This window comes from Thamnophis elegans, chromosome Z (genome assembly GCF_009769535.1).
Source record: "Thamnophis elegans isolate rThaEle1 chromosome Z, rThaEle1.pri, whole genome shotgun sequence".
In the NCBI taxonomy this organism is placed as follows: domain Eukaryota; kingdom Metazoa; phylum Chordata; class Lepidosauria; order Squamata; family Colubridae; genus Thamnophis; species Thamnophis elegans.
In genome coordinates, this window is record NC_045558.1 from 110934243 (window position 1) to 110951288 (window position 17046).

A 17046-nucleotide genomic window follows, 5' to 3' on the forward strand; every position below is an offset into this window, starting at 1 on the left:
TGGCAGGAGGCGGTCTCTCAAGTACCCAGGTCCAATATCATGTAGGGCTTTAAAAGTAATGACTAGCACCTTGAAGCGCGTCCAGAGTCCAACAGGCAGCCAGTGCAGCTCACGGAGGATAGGTGTAAGGTGGGTGTACCGAGGTGCACCCACAATCGCTCGCGTGGCTGCATTCTGGACAAGCTGACATCTCTGAATGCTCTTCAAGGGCTGCCCCTTGTAGAGTACATTACAGTAGTCCAGTCTTGAGGTCACAAGGGCATGAGTGACTGTTATGAGAGCCTCCCGGTTCAGGTAGGGATGCAATTGCTGCACCAGGCGAACCTGGGCAAATGTCCCCCTGGTCACAGCTGACAGATGGTGTTCTAAAGTCAGCTGTGGGTCCAGGAGGACACCCAAATTGCAAACCCTGTCTGAGGGGCGTATAATTTCACCCCCCAGCATGAGAGATGGAATACTGGGCCAATCTTTGGGAGGGAAAAACACAAGCCACTCGGTCTTGTCAGGATTGAGTGCAAGCTTGTTCACACCCATCCAGACCCTGACAGCCTCCAGGCACTGACACATCACTTCAACCGCTTCACTGAGTTAGCACGGGGCAGACAGATACAACTGTATCGTCCACATATTGATGGTACTTTATCCTGTGCCGACGAATGATCTCACCCATTGGCTTCATGTAGATGTTAAACAGGAGGGGGGGCAGGACCGAGCCCTGCAGCACCCCATATTTAAGGGGTCTAGGGGTCGACCTCTGCCGTCCAACTAACACTGACTGCGACCTGTCAGAGAGGTAGGAGGAAAACCACCGAAAAACAGTGCCTCCCACTCCCACCTCATGTAACTGCTGCAGAAGGATACCATGGTTGATGCTATCAAAGGCCGCTGAGAGGTCAAGGAGCACTAGGATGGAAGCATTGCCCCCATCCCTGGCTCTCCAGAGATCATCAATCAGTGCGACCAAAGCAGTTTCCATGCTGTAGCCAGGCCTGAATCCAGACTGAAAGGAGTCCAGATAATCGGTTTCATCCAAGGACCGCCGGAGCTGAGACTCCACCACTTTCTCAACAACCTTCCCAACAAAGGGAAGGTTGGAAACTGGATGATAGTTACTTAGAATGGCTGGATCCAAAGACGGCTTCTTCAGGAGGGGTCTCACCACCGCCGCCTTTAAAAGGGGTGGGAAGGCTCCCTCCCGAAGAGAGGTGGCAACTATTGTCTGGATCCAGCCCCGTGTCACCTCCCTGTTGTTCGTGACCAGCCAGGAGGGGCACAGGTCCAGTACACAAGTGGAGGCACTCGCCGCTCTGATGGCCTTGTCCACTTCCTCAGGCATGACAAGTTGAAAATCAATCCATAAATTCTGCTCAAGACCCTCTCCCGATACCTCGGCTGGCTCTGAGCAATTGGAATCCAGATCTGTCCGAATCCGAGTAACTTTATCCGCTAGAAACTGAACAAACTCCTCAGCTCTACTTTGCAAGGGTTCACCCAGATCCCTCCCTCTCAAGAGGGAGCAGTTTATTCTAAACAAGGCGGCTGGGTGCGATTCATCGGACGCAATCAGAGCGGCAAAATGTGCACTTTTTGACGCCTGTATTGCCACGAGATAGGCTCTGATATGGGCTCTCATCAGTGCTCGGTCTGACTCAGACTTACTGGCCCTCCAGCGGCGCTCTAGGCATCTCTTTTGGCGTTTCATCTCCCGGAGTTCCTCATTGAACCAAGGAGCTCTCCTGGATCCACTACCTCGGAGAGGCCATAAAGGCACAATCCGGTTTAGAGCCTCCGCCGCCGCTGAGTTCCAAGCAGCAAGGAGGGTCTCCACCGGACTGTGGACGAGAGTATGAGGTATAACACCAAGCGCCGTCTGAAAACCCAAAGGGTCCTTTAGGTGCCTGGGGTGGAACCACCTAATCAGTTCCTCCTCCCTACAGTGGGGGATTGGCCTCCGAAAGTCAAGCCTCAGTAGGAAGTGGTCCGACCATGACAGGGGTACGATCTCAGTACTCCTCAAACCAAGATCACGACTCCACTACGAAGGCAAATTGAAATCCCCCAGCACCATAAACCTGGGGAACTCAACTGCCAGCTCGGCTACTGACTCGAGGAGCAAGGGGAGGGCTGTTGTAATGCTGTTGGGAGGCAGGTATGTTAACAACAAGCCCACTTGTCCCCCCCCAAGGTCCAACTTCACCAGCAAGGACTCACACCCGACAAGATCTGGAGCAGGGATCCTACGAAGAACTAGAGACCTTCGGATAACAATAGCAACTCCCCCACCCCTTCTCAGGGGTTGCGGCTGATGAAGCACCTGAAAACCCTCTGGGCACATCTCAGTGAGGGTGACTCCTCCCTCTGGACCCAGCCAGGTTTCAGTAATACATGTCAGGTCTGCCCCCTCATCTAAAATTAGGTCCCGGATGAGGGGAGCCTTGTGAACCACAGACCTGGCATTTAGCAACAGCAGCCTGAGACCTGGGCCCTGACTACTCATGCCATCTGGCCTTGGAGTGGAACTAATTGGCCCGGAAGGAGGGATCACTGTGACATAGCGAACCCTCCTTCCCCGGTAATGGCTAGCCCTAAAGTTCCCGCCATATCTGCCCCTCCCTGTTATGTCCGTAATGTTCTGGACCACTCCCGTGTCCGTGTTCCCCCCACCCTCCCCCCTAGCTACCGCATTCTTCGGCAGGCCCTTCAAATCAGTCATTCTACGCTGGGATTAGGCCTAGGGCCCCCCAACACTTCTGCAGAGCACTCAGTGCAGGGGGTACCCAGGTTGTGGTCCCAGCCTTCTCAGACATACACAATCATACAACCAAACACTCCCCACAAAATGATTTAAAAAACACAGATACAGCAATATGGAATAAAAGTGGGAACAGTCAGTCAATCACATTCATACTACACACACTCACCATACCATTTAAAAAGTTGTGCACTAGCGCAATTTGAGATCGTGCAAGAACGCTCTAGAATGAGGGAGGGAAGCTATAATACAGTATTCATGAGGTATTCCTATTAAGTAACATATTAATAATTTGACCAGGATTGTAATCCTGTTCCATAAATGGTAATGATCTCAGGTAATATTGGTTTAACAAAATTTAAATAACGGAATCCTGTTAAACTTTCAAAATTCTTTTATTATAAAGTAAAACAGTAAAACATCTTTTTTCCAAGCTGACTTTTTTTGCAGGGTTGACAATATGTGATTTTCTTTTCAACCATTCTCCCCTTTTAAGGAGCCTTCCCTGCTGTTGGATAAGAGAGAAGAAAAACTTACATTTCAGAGATAATGAAGGCTGAATAATTTGTACCCAAAGGATTTAAGAAACATGTTTTAAGTTGTTATTGTATATGTGTTCCTGTTTATTTGTGTAGCTGTATAGCTATGGATTTTGTATGCAAGGAATAACATAAAGCAGTTTGTAAGTTCATATTTATATTATTCTTAATAAATTCACAATGGAAGTGGGGTGGAAACTATCAACTGAAGTCTTCCTGCTGGTAGGAGAATTAGCAGGAAGCTCCTTTAGTCAGTCTTTCAAACTCAGGACAAAATCAGTATTTTAAAAAAAGAGACAGAAGAAGAGAGGGCTAATTGACACATTAAAATGTGAGATAATGGTAGGTCAGAACATATAAAGAAGTTAAACTTTCTTTATTACATTGGGAATTGAGATTCCCATCAGAGAGATTCCTTAAAATGGAACAGAAAACAGAGATGACATAATTTCTCTCTACAAAGCAAAACATTCCACAATAGCACATTTATATTTTAAAAGACTGGCAAAGCTTTCTTCTCAAGAATCCAGAGGTAAGTAGAGCTCTTTTTCACTCATTCCATCTGTTAAAACATTGCCAAATAACTTTTCAGGATTCAAGTTCAGGTAAATCTGAGGGAGATGGGCAGTTAACAAATATGAAATATAAATAAGGTATAGAGGATGTGCTCATCTTTGTTTCTTAGCTGAGGGAGCCAGCATTGTCCAAAGATACTTCTGTGATCATGTAGCTAGCATGACCATATGCCAAGGAATACAGAATGCTGTTACCTTCCCACTAAAATGTATGTATGGGCAGGAGCTGTGGCAAGTAATGGGAGCTCACTAGGTTTCAAACCCGGGCTGTCAGCTTTCCAACTGACAAGCTCAATGGCTTTAACCTCTGAGCCACTGTATCCTTTAGAAATATAAATAATTAAGTTAAATTAAATAAATAGTGGCAAACTTGTAATGAGAAATAAATTAATTATATGTTAACACCAAATCATGTAATACTAATGAAAGGCCCTTCATGCAAATTTACAGGGGTTAATGAATACCTTGTTTGACCAGATAGAATATCTAATCTCCTGGCTTTTCTTATTACCGTATATACTCGAGTATAGGCCGACCCGAATATAAGCCGAGGCACCTAATTTTACCACAAAAAACTGGAAAAGTTATTGACTCGAGTATAAGCCTAGGGTGGGAAATGCAGCAGCTACCGGTAAATTTCAAAAATAAAAATAGATACCAATAATGTTTTTGAATATTTATTTCAAAGAAAAACAGTAAACTAGCGGTGTATTCAATGAAATACTTCACTCACCTCATGATGCTGATGTCCCGCTGTGATGATGATGTCCCGTGCAGCCGCGGGAGCGATGTCCCGCCTCCTATGACACACGGCACAGTGATTCCTATCATTGGATCACTGTACCAGAGGAGGTGGGACATCGCTATGTGGCTGCTTGCCATAACAAGGAGGAGGTGGGACATCGTTGCAGAGCGGCAGGAGGGGGAGGAAGAGGAATCGTAAGACAGCACTGCATTACATTAGAACGTGAGGAGGGGGGATGGTGCGGTGCGCGCTGCGCGGCAAACTGACACAGAGGGAGGGGAAACTCACAGGGGCACTGGGCCATTCACGAGTGTCACCCAGCGGCATGGCCCCGCCCCTTTTTCTCCTCCATTTCGGGCAAATTTTCACTGACTCGAGTATAAGCCGAGGCGGCTTTTTTCAGCCCAAAAAGTGGGCTGAAAAACTAGGCTTATACTCGAGTATATACAGTACTTGAATATGTATATTAAAATCTGAAAATATCACTTTTATAAATTTGATAAAAATTGATCAATTATTATCTGTACACTACAAACTATATTCACCTGTCTAACCATCATCAAATTAAATTCAATGAGGTTGACAGATGGGTTAAGCTTTTGGAGAATATATTGGTATCTAAAAGACATGACTATTTGTAACTCTATATAAAAAAAGATCAGCTCACAATTCTGTAGCAGTTAACTTGAATTAAGCACCACTGATGCCAGCAAATTAGAAGTAAGTTAAGTAAAGAAGCTAGGAGGCAGGCAGGCAGGCCGACAAGAAGTAAGTAAGTAAGTACATAAGAAAGGAAGGAAGGAAGGAAGGAAGGAAGGAAGGAAGGAAGGAAGGAAATTATTTATTTTATATGGTGAATTGCTAGAAAATATTCTTTGAAAGAATAATTTCTTCCTATTAATTTTAGCTCATTCTAAGATTTGGCTTTGCTTACAATTTTAGGTAAAGAGGAATTTAGCAGAATTGTTTAGCTATCTTTATCAAAATTAATACATGCTGGGTGAATAGCCATGCATCATTCTGTTCCAAATAATACAATTCATTACTGTTAAAGTAACCAACTTTTAACTATATTCTGACAGTAAATAGATAATAGTGATCTGTATGTAAAACTCATTTTCCCTCATTTGTTTCCTGTACTAACTTTTTTTTCCATCTGTTTTGGTACAGAATGATTGAAAGAACTAGAACAGGCAACCAATCTTCTGTGAGAGAATTTCTTCTAATGGGATTTTCTGATGACCGTCTTTCCCAATGTTTGCATTTTGTCATGTTTCTATTCATTTATTTAGTAGCCATAGCTGGGAATTTACTCATAATTATTGTTGTGATTCTAAACCATCAACTTCACACCCCCATGTATTTCTTTTTGGTCAACCTGTCCCTAACTGATATTTGTTATATCACAACTACAGTCCCCAAATCAATGGCAGTTTCACTGACAGATAACAAAATAATTACTTTTCCTGGATGTATTGCTCAGGTTTTTTTCGTTATTACTAGTGCATGTTCTGAGATCTTCTTGCTTACCCTCATGGCTTATGACCGTTATATAGCTATCTGTCATCCTCTGCAATATAGTCTCATGCTAAACTGGGACACCTTCAATCAAATGACAGTTACTTCCTGGGTCAGCTCCCTGCTCTATTCATCACTACAAACGGTCATCACTTTCCAATTAAACTTCTGTGGGCCAAACACAATTGGTCAATTTTTCTGTGATATTCCACAGTTGCAAAAGATTTCTTGCACAGATATAAAAGTCAATCAAATTTTGATTTGGATATTTGGATTAATTGTGGGTTCCTTTTGTGTGGGATTCATTTTTGCTTCTTATGGCTACATCATCTCTGCTGTGCTGAAGATTCCATCAGTCGAAGGCAGATACAAAGCCTTCTTGACTTGCAGTCCACACTTGACAGTTTTTTCTTTATTCATGTCTACAGCTTTCTTTTCATACATGAGGCCAAAATCTCTTTCCTTTCCAATTATAGACTTGCTTTCTGCTGTTGCTTATACTGTTTTGCCTCCCATTCTGAATCCCATCATTTATTGCCTGCGGAACAAGGACATTCAAGCAGCTGTGTGGAAAATAACATCAAAAATCAAATGATTTTTTTAAGCCTGATTGAATCACCTTCAGTGTGACAAATACATTATTCTATTGAGCCCCTTCAGATGTGTTTTCCTCCATTATTAGTGTCTAATATATAGGACAGTCTTTTAGCGCTTTGGTTTGTATATTGCAAGTATTTAGATGTAAATGAGGGGAAGAACACATTATTTAGGATATATCTGTGGCCACATTATTTACAGCCAAATATTGTACTGGGTCATTTGTTCTTATTTGTTTATAACTTACATTAATATAATATTTATTCATATACCCAAACACACACAGACTTTTGTTTCTGTAGGATCAGGAGTACAATTTTTCAATACAACACTTTAATTTACTTTCATGGCATTGCAGATATTCGTTTTAATACGATTCATTTTAATCAGAGTAAGGTAATTGGTTATACTAGATCACAGTCCTAAGCCAATATATTACAGCACTTCAATGTCTGCAAAAGGCAATCTCCTTCTAGGAAAATTAGTAATAGATGTTTATCCACCTGACTAAGGTGTTATACAAAGTAGTGGTAGGTTGCTAACCAGTTTACTACTGGTTTGCTTGTGCTTACACGCAACACTTCTGCTCATGTGCAGAAGTGTCCACCTGGGTGGGTGAAGCCTCCTGCTGCCATCACTCTCATTTCGGCTGAATCAGGCCAAACTGGCAGCAATCCACCTCTGATACAATGACTCTCTATAAATTTTATGAATAAGATTTTTCTATCTTGAGCATCATATTTATTATTTTGTCTTTTCTGTCTTAATCAAATCAAATTGTGGCCAAATATAATCAAATCCATATATACTACTTTTAATGAATCATATTTGAATGCTTAAACTCTATTTGCTAAATGCCTGTTAGCTAAAAAGCAATTAAATTTTTAATATATCCACAGATGAGTGATATAATACATAACTATGTGTTCTGACCCCCCTCCTCCCACACCAACACACTCTGAGCCAAAGATAATTAACAGACAGACGGGTCCTTGGCAGCAAACTGGCACAGACAAGCTTCGGCAGCAATCCAGCACAGATAAGCCATGGCAGCAATCCAGCCTGCCAAGCTCACAATAATGTTCTCCAACATTAGTTCCTGCCTTGACTTCTGCAAAAGGGGAATATGCACAAGCAGTCCTTTTATAGTCTGGAGAGGAGCCTAATGACCACCAGCTGAGTGCAATTATCTCCTGTACTTCTGCAACTGTTCCTGATGCCTATTAGCTCTTTGGTGCTGGGCATCCAGGGACAACTCACTGCTGATGTCAGGATCACACTCCCTTGTCTCCTCCCCACTGATCCAAGGCTCAGGTGCCTCCTGGTGGCCAACCAGCCTCTCTACACCCTGCTCAGAGTCAGAACCCCGTCCAGGGTCCTCCACATCCTCCAGAGCCAACTTATAGGGCCCCTCGCTGTCGGAGTCTGGTGGCACAACAACTATGCTATATGTTTCATTAAATGTAAAAGATAAAAGTGTTAATATTTTCAGTATGCTGTTCTTAGAATTTGAGGAAAAGTATATCAACACATACTTTATATCCTTCTACAAAAAACCCATGAGGTTTGTTCTTCACTATTACTTGTAATCAAAATTGCTTTTTAATCTCATTTATAGTGAAAGGAAAAACTAATAACTAATCTTTTTTTTTTAAAAAAATCTTATTTTGGAATGTATGAAGTTTTTAGTTAAAACAGTTCTAACTGATATTAAAAAATGAACAGTTGCAACCAATACAATAATTACAGAATAATAAGAAAAATACAGTGTATATAATGATCAATTTTAGAATTAATATAATATTCCTGGGACCAGAAGTTCCACATCAGTTAAATGCCAAAGTTCATCTTTGAGAATAAACCAGATGCTGCAATTTGGAAGATCTAAGAGAGTGGAAGCTACTTGCTTTGGATAGGGAAAGTTTCTTCAGAGAAAAGAAGTCTCTGCAGGAAAGACCCATTCAGATTTTCTTCATTCATGGGCATACTCTTGACTTTTAAGGCAAAATCTATAGGGACTAGAAAATCTCAAATATGCAAGCTTCTATATGACTAGGGCTTTATAGAGGACAAATTAATATTATTAGTTAATATTAGCTCCCACAACAATGGTACAACATGATAGTAATGAGGTTGCATAAATAGATGCTGCACTACATATTGTGGTCTTCAAGAACACCCCCATATATAGCAAATTACAGTAATCAACATGGCACAATAAGGCCATGAGTAACCTCCATCAGCATCCTCTGTTCTAGGCAAGACTACAGCTGGCATAACAGTCTAAACTGGGAAAGGCCAATCTGGTCCTAGTATTTACCTGTTATACAGCAGGGGAAATAAATCTGTGTACATCACCAGACTGCTGGCCTGCTTTTCATGGTGGCACCCTTCACCACTGTGAATTGAAGATGGTATAGTTCCAGAAATAGTTGGTTTCTGATTGAATAGGTGTTGTTTTGTCTACGGAGATTCTCACTCATCAAGATCATGGTTGTCCCAAAGATGCTTTTTCAGGAACCAGCTAGACTTTCTTGTTTTTTCTTTGCAGACATTTCACTTCTCCTCCAATAAGCTAGATGGTGGAGAATGGAAGAATTTATTCTCCTTGCAGACAGCTGGTCATTTTCATTCTTTTAGAGAGTTGTTGATGCCACTTGGAGGTTTATCTGTATCCTCACCGTCACCTGAGTAGTGCCAATGAGGGTGAATCCTTCTTAGTTGCCTAATATTTTCTGCCATGTGTCCCTTCACTGTTGAATACAGGCGCAGACTGCTAAGGATGAGTTTGGGTTGTCTATATGCTTCTTGAATGAGAAGCAAAATATTTTTTAAAAAGAAAACAAGAAAGTTCAGTTGCCTCTTGAAAAAGCACCTTTGGAACAGCTGTTGTTTTGGTTCACATAAAGCAGGGGTGTCAAACTCGATTTCATTGTGGGCACCACATCAACATTGTGTTTGACCCCAGGATGTGGGGTGGGCATGGCCAGATATATGTCATTTGTGTCAGGGGAGCCTGTAGTGGCCAAAGAACTCTGCCAGCAAAAATGAGCTGTTTCCAGGGTGGCCCTGTGGGTCAGATGTAAGCATTCTGCAGGCCAAATCATTTCACCCCCCCATGGTTTGAGTTTGACACCCCTGACATAAAGCAATGACATCATTTTGATGATACAACATAAATTTATTAAGTATGCAAACAATTACAATGGACACTGAGATCCCAACAAAGCTTGATGGCTTACTGAACAAGAGCAGAAAAAACTTTTGACCTACCTACATACATAGTATTAATTATATTAGACTGGTTTTGATAAACCCAACCCATAAAATAAGTGACCATTTCACAATTTATCATTTCCTACTTATTCAACCTATTAGCTATATTGTCTCTGAAATATAGCCAATGAATATAAACATTTTGTTTTTCTGGGCCACTGGTTCCTATTTGACTCCTATTCTTGCCATCACTCTGAGTCAATTCAGTTTTCTATGGATGTTTTCTCACAAGCCTACTCTAAGTAGTTCACAAGTGTGAGTGTGTGCAGTGGGGAGACATTTTAAAGAATTGGCAATATATATAGGTCACAGGTGCATAGAGGGGTATCTTTTACTATCACATTGCTCAGAGTTTTATAAGATTTAAAGGCCATAAAGGTAAAAGGAAGAAAATCTACCTAAGTATTGATTGGAGAAGTCTATTTCAAGAAACTAGTTTAAGAAAGCATCTCAAAGAGGCTTTTCCCTAGTTAATTCAAAGGTAAAGTTTGATCTGAGGGAGGAGATTCAGGCATTCAAGATTTTGTTATTGTAATTATTCCAATAAAAGTAATTTTAGGTCTACATAGGATTTATTTCTGAGTTTTTGCATTATAGGCTTGGCATAAGAAATACACTTTTCATTTATTCAAATTTTAAACTATTGATTTTGCATATAAGGCACTCAAACAAAACACAAAAGTCAATATGAATTACCATACTAGAGTTAAAGACTGGTATAAGGGTGCACTGAGACCAGTAAATAATGAAAGGGAAACATTCAGGAGAATAAGATATCCATTGTAAATGGTACAAGACTTAGTAAGGAAGAAGACAAATATTTGTGTTGTCTGATTGGAAAAAGAACAGAAAGAAGTGTTGAGAATACTTACTAGCTTTAATTGAGAATTTACTCATTGTGTTTGTTGTTATCCAGAACAATCACCTTCACACTCCTATATATTTCTTTTTGGTCAATCTATCCCTGACTGATACTTGTCTCAATCATTGTTTCCAAATCAATGGCAGTTTCGTTAACAGAAAACAAAATAATTACTTTTCCTGGATGTATTGTTTTTTCAATTGTTACATGTGTAGCTTCTGAGGTTGCATTGCTTACTATCATGGCTTATGTCCATTACATAGTTATTTGCCATCTCTGTAATATAGCCTTATTCTGAAATGGAATGTGTGCAGCCAAATGGCAGTTGCTTCTTAGATGAGTTCCCTGACATATGTATCTATCATAACAATAAAAAAAATTCCAATTAAACTTTTCTGGACTAAATGTGACTGGGCAATTTTTTGTGAAGATTTCTTGTACTGATGCAAAAATTAACCTAAGTTTGATTTTGGATATTGGATTCATTGTGGGTTTATTTAATACTGGGTTTATTGTTGCCTCTTATGACTATACAATTTCTGCTGTGCTAAAAATTCTGTTGAAGGCAAAGTGTTCTCAATCTGTCATCAATTCTTGACAGTCTTTTCTTTTCTTTATTTGTCTCTACAGCTTTGTTTCCATATATGAGGCCACAAACTATTTCCTCTTCCACAATAGACTTATCTCTGCTGTTTTACACTGGACTGGACACTTAGATGTCTGAAATGGTATAAGGTCTCCTGCTTGAGCAGGGGGTTGGATTAGAAAAACTCCTAGGTGCCTTCCAATCAGATTCTGATTGTGGTAAGATGGATGGCCAATAAATTGAATAAATAAATAAATAAATTAAACCACAATTCTCACATAAAGGGTGATAGCAGAAAACAAGAAAGATTATTATTTTTCATTATTATTTTCAAGGAATTGGGCATTAAAAGTCAGCACTTTAAATTTAGAATACACACCCACACACATACATAAAATATGCACTCACACAAAAACCATAACCTTAAACAAAATAAAAGTGAGGGAAAGTGCATTATATATTTGGGTCACTCCATGTCGAGTGGTCTGTGGGTCTCTGCTCGATCATCATGGATTTCGATGAAACTTTGTGTGAACATGCACACATGTCCACAATGAACATTGGTAAAGTATTATGTGTGCCGATGCAATACTTGTGGAGATATAGTCATTTGTTTGATCCCATACCGCAGCCTTCTACAGTATGAGTCTGAGATTCCAGCAAATGTGACACACAGTATCTCTCACAATATTTTTTTTAGAGCAACAAAACATGGCCATCTTGTACAACATTTCACGCTCTATTAAACAAAATAATAAAAACATTCTCATGAGTGATCTCCATCTAGATAACTTGGAGCAAAGTTGGCCAAAAATATTGTGACTTGAAACAAGGTGAATTTTCAAAAGTTCTATAAGTTTCTATTATTTATTTATTCCTAAAAACACAGTTTAGTCTCTAATACATTTATTTTCAGATCTATGCTCATTAATACATCATATAATTATTTAATGTTCCCTTCAAATGATGTAGGATCTTGGCCAACAAGTCAGGTTTATCTAAATAATAATGATTTATTTCCCCAATTAACAAAAAACCTGATTTTAAAGAAGTACAGTTTCCATATTTTAGTAAAAAAAAAAAAAAAAACACCTGCTATTCTTTCCAAATATACCATATAAAGAAACAGATATCACATGGATTCCTGTTCTGACCCCCTCCTCCGTCCAGTAACAAATGCTGAGTCAAGCTTAACTGGAATTTCACAGCACTTTAATTAACAGGAAACATAAACTTCGGTGGTTGAAAGCCCATGCATAAACAAACAGATAAAGACCTTGGCAGCAACTCAGACTTCGACATAGGCAGATAACAGCTTCTCCAGCATTATGAATGAAGTTGAATCCTGCAAATCAGACTGCGTCAGTGCTGGGTTACAACTGGTACACTCTGGTACACTCAGGTACAGGTGTACCAGTGCCTGCCAGGAGCACCAGGTACCATTCTGGTATGGTGCTCCAGAGGGCCCACCTGCCTGCCCACCGTCCTTACTTGTATTTGAGCTCTTTGGGGTTTCCACGCACAGAGTGTACATCTGGAGCATTGCAGAGGCGTCGTGGAGTATCGCAGATGATAAGTACGCATGTGCATGCTGTGCTTGTCTGCACGCGTGCTGCATGTGTTCATGTGGTGGATGCTGGGCCCCGTTGCATCGTACCGGTTGCACCGGGGTCCAGAACCTACCACTGATGTGCATTGAAATTCTATGAAGTTATGCTTGTCTCCTCAACCCTGCATTTTGTCATCCATGGATGACAATTTAAACAGCTAAAGGTTTTTTGGACAATGCTATTCAGATTATTCTCCTTGACCCAAGGGAAGAAATATTGCCATTCTGCCATGACAACAGAATTGCTGCACATGGGCAAATATTTAAACATTTACATTGTGAGCTCAGAGAATTGAATGGTCAAACATAAGAGAAGATATCAAGGAGTCAGTTTCATCCTCTTGCATCACTACCAGTGCAAGGGCAACTAGTTTATCTCAACCATTTAATTCTGATGCTTGTTTGTTTTTTACCTGGGGCAAAAAGTAACTCTGATGGGCTTTCAAGATCCTGCTATTGTGTCTCAGAAGTATCATTTGACACTTATTTCAAAATACTTGAATTAACACAGATTTTTCTATTCAGATGATTCTGGTTCATTGGCTGATATTCCAAACCATTTGAAAGGAATGTTAGATACATTTAATGATATATAAATGTGCACAGATCTGAAAATTAATGTATAAAACCAGATTTGCTGGGTTTGGAGTACAGATGTCAAACTAGCGGTGTCACATTGTTGTCACATGATGTTTCATGATGTTTTCCCCATTCATGGAGCTGGAGTGGGTGTGGCCAGCATATGATGCATCTGGCCTATGGGCCACCAGTTGACACCCAGGTTTAGAGGAAAAGAGGAATGAACAATCTCTAGTTATAAAAAAAATAGTGAAAACTCAGGGCAAATTGATTAAATTATGTATTTTGGCAGAATTAGAGATAGGGGAAAGTTGAAGTGCTTTTGAATAATACAAATGTTGGTAAAAAGAGACTGAGTAATACAGTACAGTTATTCGTGTATGTTTATTTTAAAAAAAATGACAGTTTATAGGAATATTGTCTTTTATAAGGGTACATTTTCTCAAAGATAATCTTTATTCATTTGGGAGTCATTAGAAGCTGCTACAGAGTATATATTTCACATTATAAAAGAGAAAAAGTATGAGAGTATGAAAGTATGTGCTATAGGACTTAGTTAAGTAGTGCATCCCAGTATAAGCTTTATTGTGTTCCTCAAGGCGTGACTTTCTGAAACACAACAAAAAATAAAGATGATACAATTTCTTCCATTTTTGTGGCAAGGTTATTTTTTGCAAAAGTCCATTTATACTCTTGGAAGAGTTATCTTGGAAGCAAAGTAAGCAAAGGTAAATAGAAATATCTATTCACTCATCTGAGTCTCATATTTGTTCAGTTATAAATGAAGAGATATTTTATAAACATTGGACACCTCGCAGTAGAAGTTTATTTTAAGAATATATTGATATGTTTGGTTTAATATTGCTGCATTTATTTATTTATGTGTGTGTGTGTGTGTGTGTATGTATGTATGTGTGTATGTGTGTGTGTATGTATGTATGTATGTATGCATGCATGCATGCATGCATGCATGTATGTATATATGTATAGTTATTGTGAATTATATGCTAAAATGATGCATTTTATTATAATAATTTTACAGAATTGGAAGAAAATAATACACATAATTATGGATAATAAGCCTGATAACAGAGCATATTATCATTTCTATTTAAAGCAGAAATACCCATGAAATTGGTTGTGTTAAAAGATTTGAGGAAAGAGAATTAGTGGAACATTAATTCCAACATCTTTTTATCGCCTATCATACATTCATGCAGATTTAAAAATCTGCATGAATTGTGTATTATGCACATTACACAATAATTTTCAAGTAATGATAACAATTTTATATTTTTCTTGTTATATGTTTCTCTTCAGTTATTTTAAGAATAAAATAAAAAAAGTCTGATTTAATGATGTTGCTATATTTCATGATGTTAGGATTGAGAAAAACAATTGGGAAAAATGAAATTTATTTGCAGGTCAAATTTTAACATCCATTAAAAAGAAATATTATTATCAAAATTCTGTTTGGAGCCCTTGAAGTGACATTTAAAGGACTTCCTCAATACTTGAAATATTTATCACTCTAATTATACAAAAAATCACCTTACTTGGAACTATATGTTTAGATATTTCCTTAATATATATTGGATTCTTGGTTACATGTCAATTATTAAATTTTCACCAGTCAATGAATATATCTGTGGATAAACTTTGTTTATCTTATGTAATAATAATAATTCTTCCTGAGCTAGTCTCAGGCCAACAATTTTAACTTTCATTTGTAGTGATGGAACCTGAAAAAAATTCTTTTGATTTTAAGGAAGTATTGTAAGGATTTATCAAATTATTTTAGAGCAATTTATTGGACATAATACTAAGTGAATTTATTGACTAGTAGAATATGCTGCTAAATGAATACTATCATTAAGGACATATTCAAGAAGGGTGTATTGACAATCATCTGATATAAAAGTAAGATGACTCAGTCAGACTATTATAACCTTTACTCTGCAATCCTATATCCATTTGTCTATACTGATCACACAAATGTTTTCTCCAGGTGTGTTATAAATATTAATCTCAATTCATAATTTCTTTTTGCTTAGAATGGTTGAAAGAACTAGAATGGCCAACCAATCCACTGTGATGGAATTCCTTCTGATGGGATTTTCTGATGACCATGATTTACAACTTCTGTTCTTTTTTCTGTTTCTCTTTATTTACTTGATAGCTTTGGTTGCAAATTTATTCATTGTGTTGGTTGTGGTCCTGAATAACCACCTCCACATACCTATGTATTTCTTTTTGGTCAATTTATCCTTGACTGATATTTGTTATATCACAACCACCATCCCCAAATCAATGGCAGTTTTATTGACAGATAACAAAACAATTACTTTTCCTGGATGTATAGCTCAAGTGTTCTTAGTTATTGCTTGTGTGGGTTCTGAGGTTGCCTTACTCACCATCATGGCTTATGATCGTTATGTAGCTATCTGCCGTCCTCTGCAATATAGCCTTATGTTGAACTGGGATGCATGTAGTCAAATGACAATTGCTTCCTGGATTAGTTCTCTCATTTATGCTATGTTGCTTACCACCATAACCTTCCAATTGCATTTCTGTGGATTGAACATCATTGAACAGTTTTTTTGTGATGTTCCTCAGCTGCAAAATATTTCTTGCACTGATACAAAATTTAATCAAATTCTTATGTGGATAGTTGGATTCATTGCGAGTTCATTTTGTACTGGATTTGTTTTTGCCTCTTATGGTTATATCTTCTCAGTTATTCTAAAAATTCCATCCACTCAAGGTAGATACAAAACCTTCTCAACGTGCAGTCCACACTTGACAGTCTATTCTTTATTCATCATTACATCTATGTTTTCGTACTTGAGACCACAAACTCTTTCTTCTCCCACAATAGACTTATTGTCTGCTGTCTTGTATGCAGTGTTGCCCCCAGTTCTGAATCCTATCATTTATAGCTTCAGAAACAAGGATATCCAAGAGGCTGTATGGAAAGTAATGTCAAAATCTAATCTGGCACGTTAGGCATTCTGCAAGTCCTGTTATCCAAGGAATATCTGGTGACTATAGCCAGGAGATATATTTTGTTGGTGTAGTCTTTGACCTTTGGAATATCTTTCCTTCAAAATAAAAATGGACTTAATCTTTTTAGACATTTATAAGAATTTAAAAACTTGGCTATGTGCCTGGTCTTAGTTTTACTGATATTTTTACTGACAATTGTCTTCTTTTTTTAATAAAGTCTTCTTTATTTTCCATTTTTATAGCATATAATCACATTTATACTATTACATAGCCAACATCGTATTGTATTATTAAATGGTTACATCAATTCATCTTACCATCAACTCCCTAAAAGAAAAAAGGGGAAAAAAACAGTTATTGGCTCTTCTGCTCTCCATACAGTATATTTGTGCATTCACCTCT

The 17046-nt window shown here is 38.7% G+C and overlaps 2 protein-coding genes across 2 annotated transcripts; both read left to right on the forward strand.

Moving 5' to 3' along the window:
- The first annotated feature begins 5782 nt into the window (after positions 1 to 5782).
- Positions 5783 to 6724, forward strand: LOC116521437 (olfactory receptor 14A16-like). The gene has a single exon (XM_032236110.1). It carries the CDS (start codon positions 5783 to 5785, stop codon positions 6722 to 6724), a length of 942 nt encoding a protein of 313 aa, XP_032092001.1.
- Positions 6725 to 15693: 8969 nt separating this feature from the next.
- Positions 15694 to 16644, forward strand: LOC116521438 (olfactory receptor 14C36-like). The gene has a single exon (XM_032236112.1). The coding sequence runs from the start codon at positions 15694 to 15696 to the stop codon at positions 16642 to 16644; it is 951 nt and encodes a 316-aa protein (XP_032092003.1).
- The last annotated feature ends 402 nt before the right edge of the window (positions 16645 to 17046 follow it).

What these genes read in the sequence shown, in the direction of transcription:
- LOC116521437 (XM_032236110.1), top strand. Translation starts at nt 5,783, where the DNA reads ATGATTGAAAGAACTAGAACAGGCAACCAATCTTCTGTGAGAGAATTT.
- LOC116521438 (XM_032236112.1), top strand. Translation starts at nt 15,694, where the DNA reads ATGGTTGAAAGAACTAGAATGGCCAACCAATCCACTGTGATGGAATTC.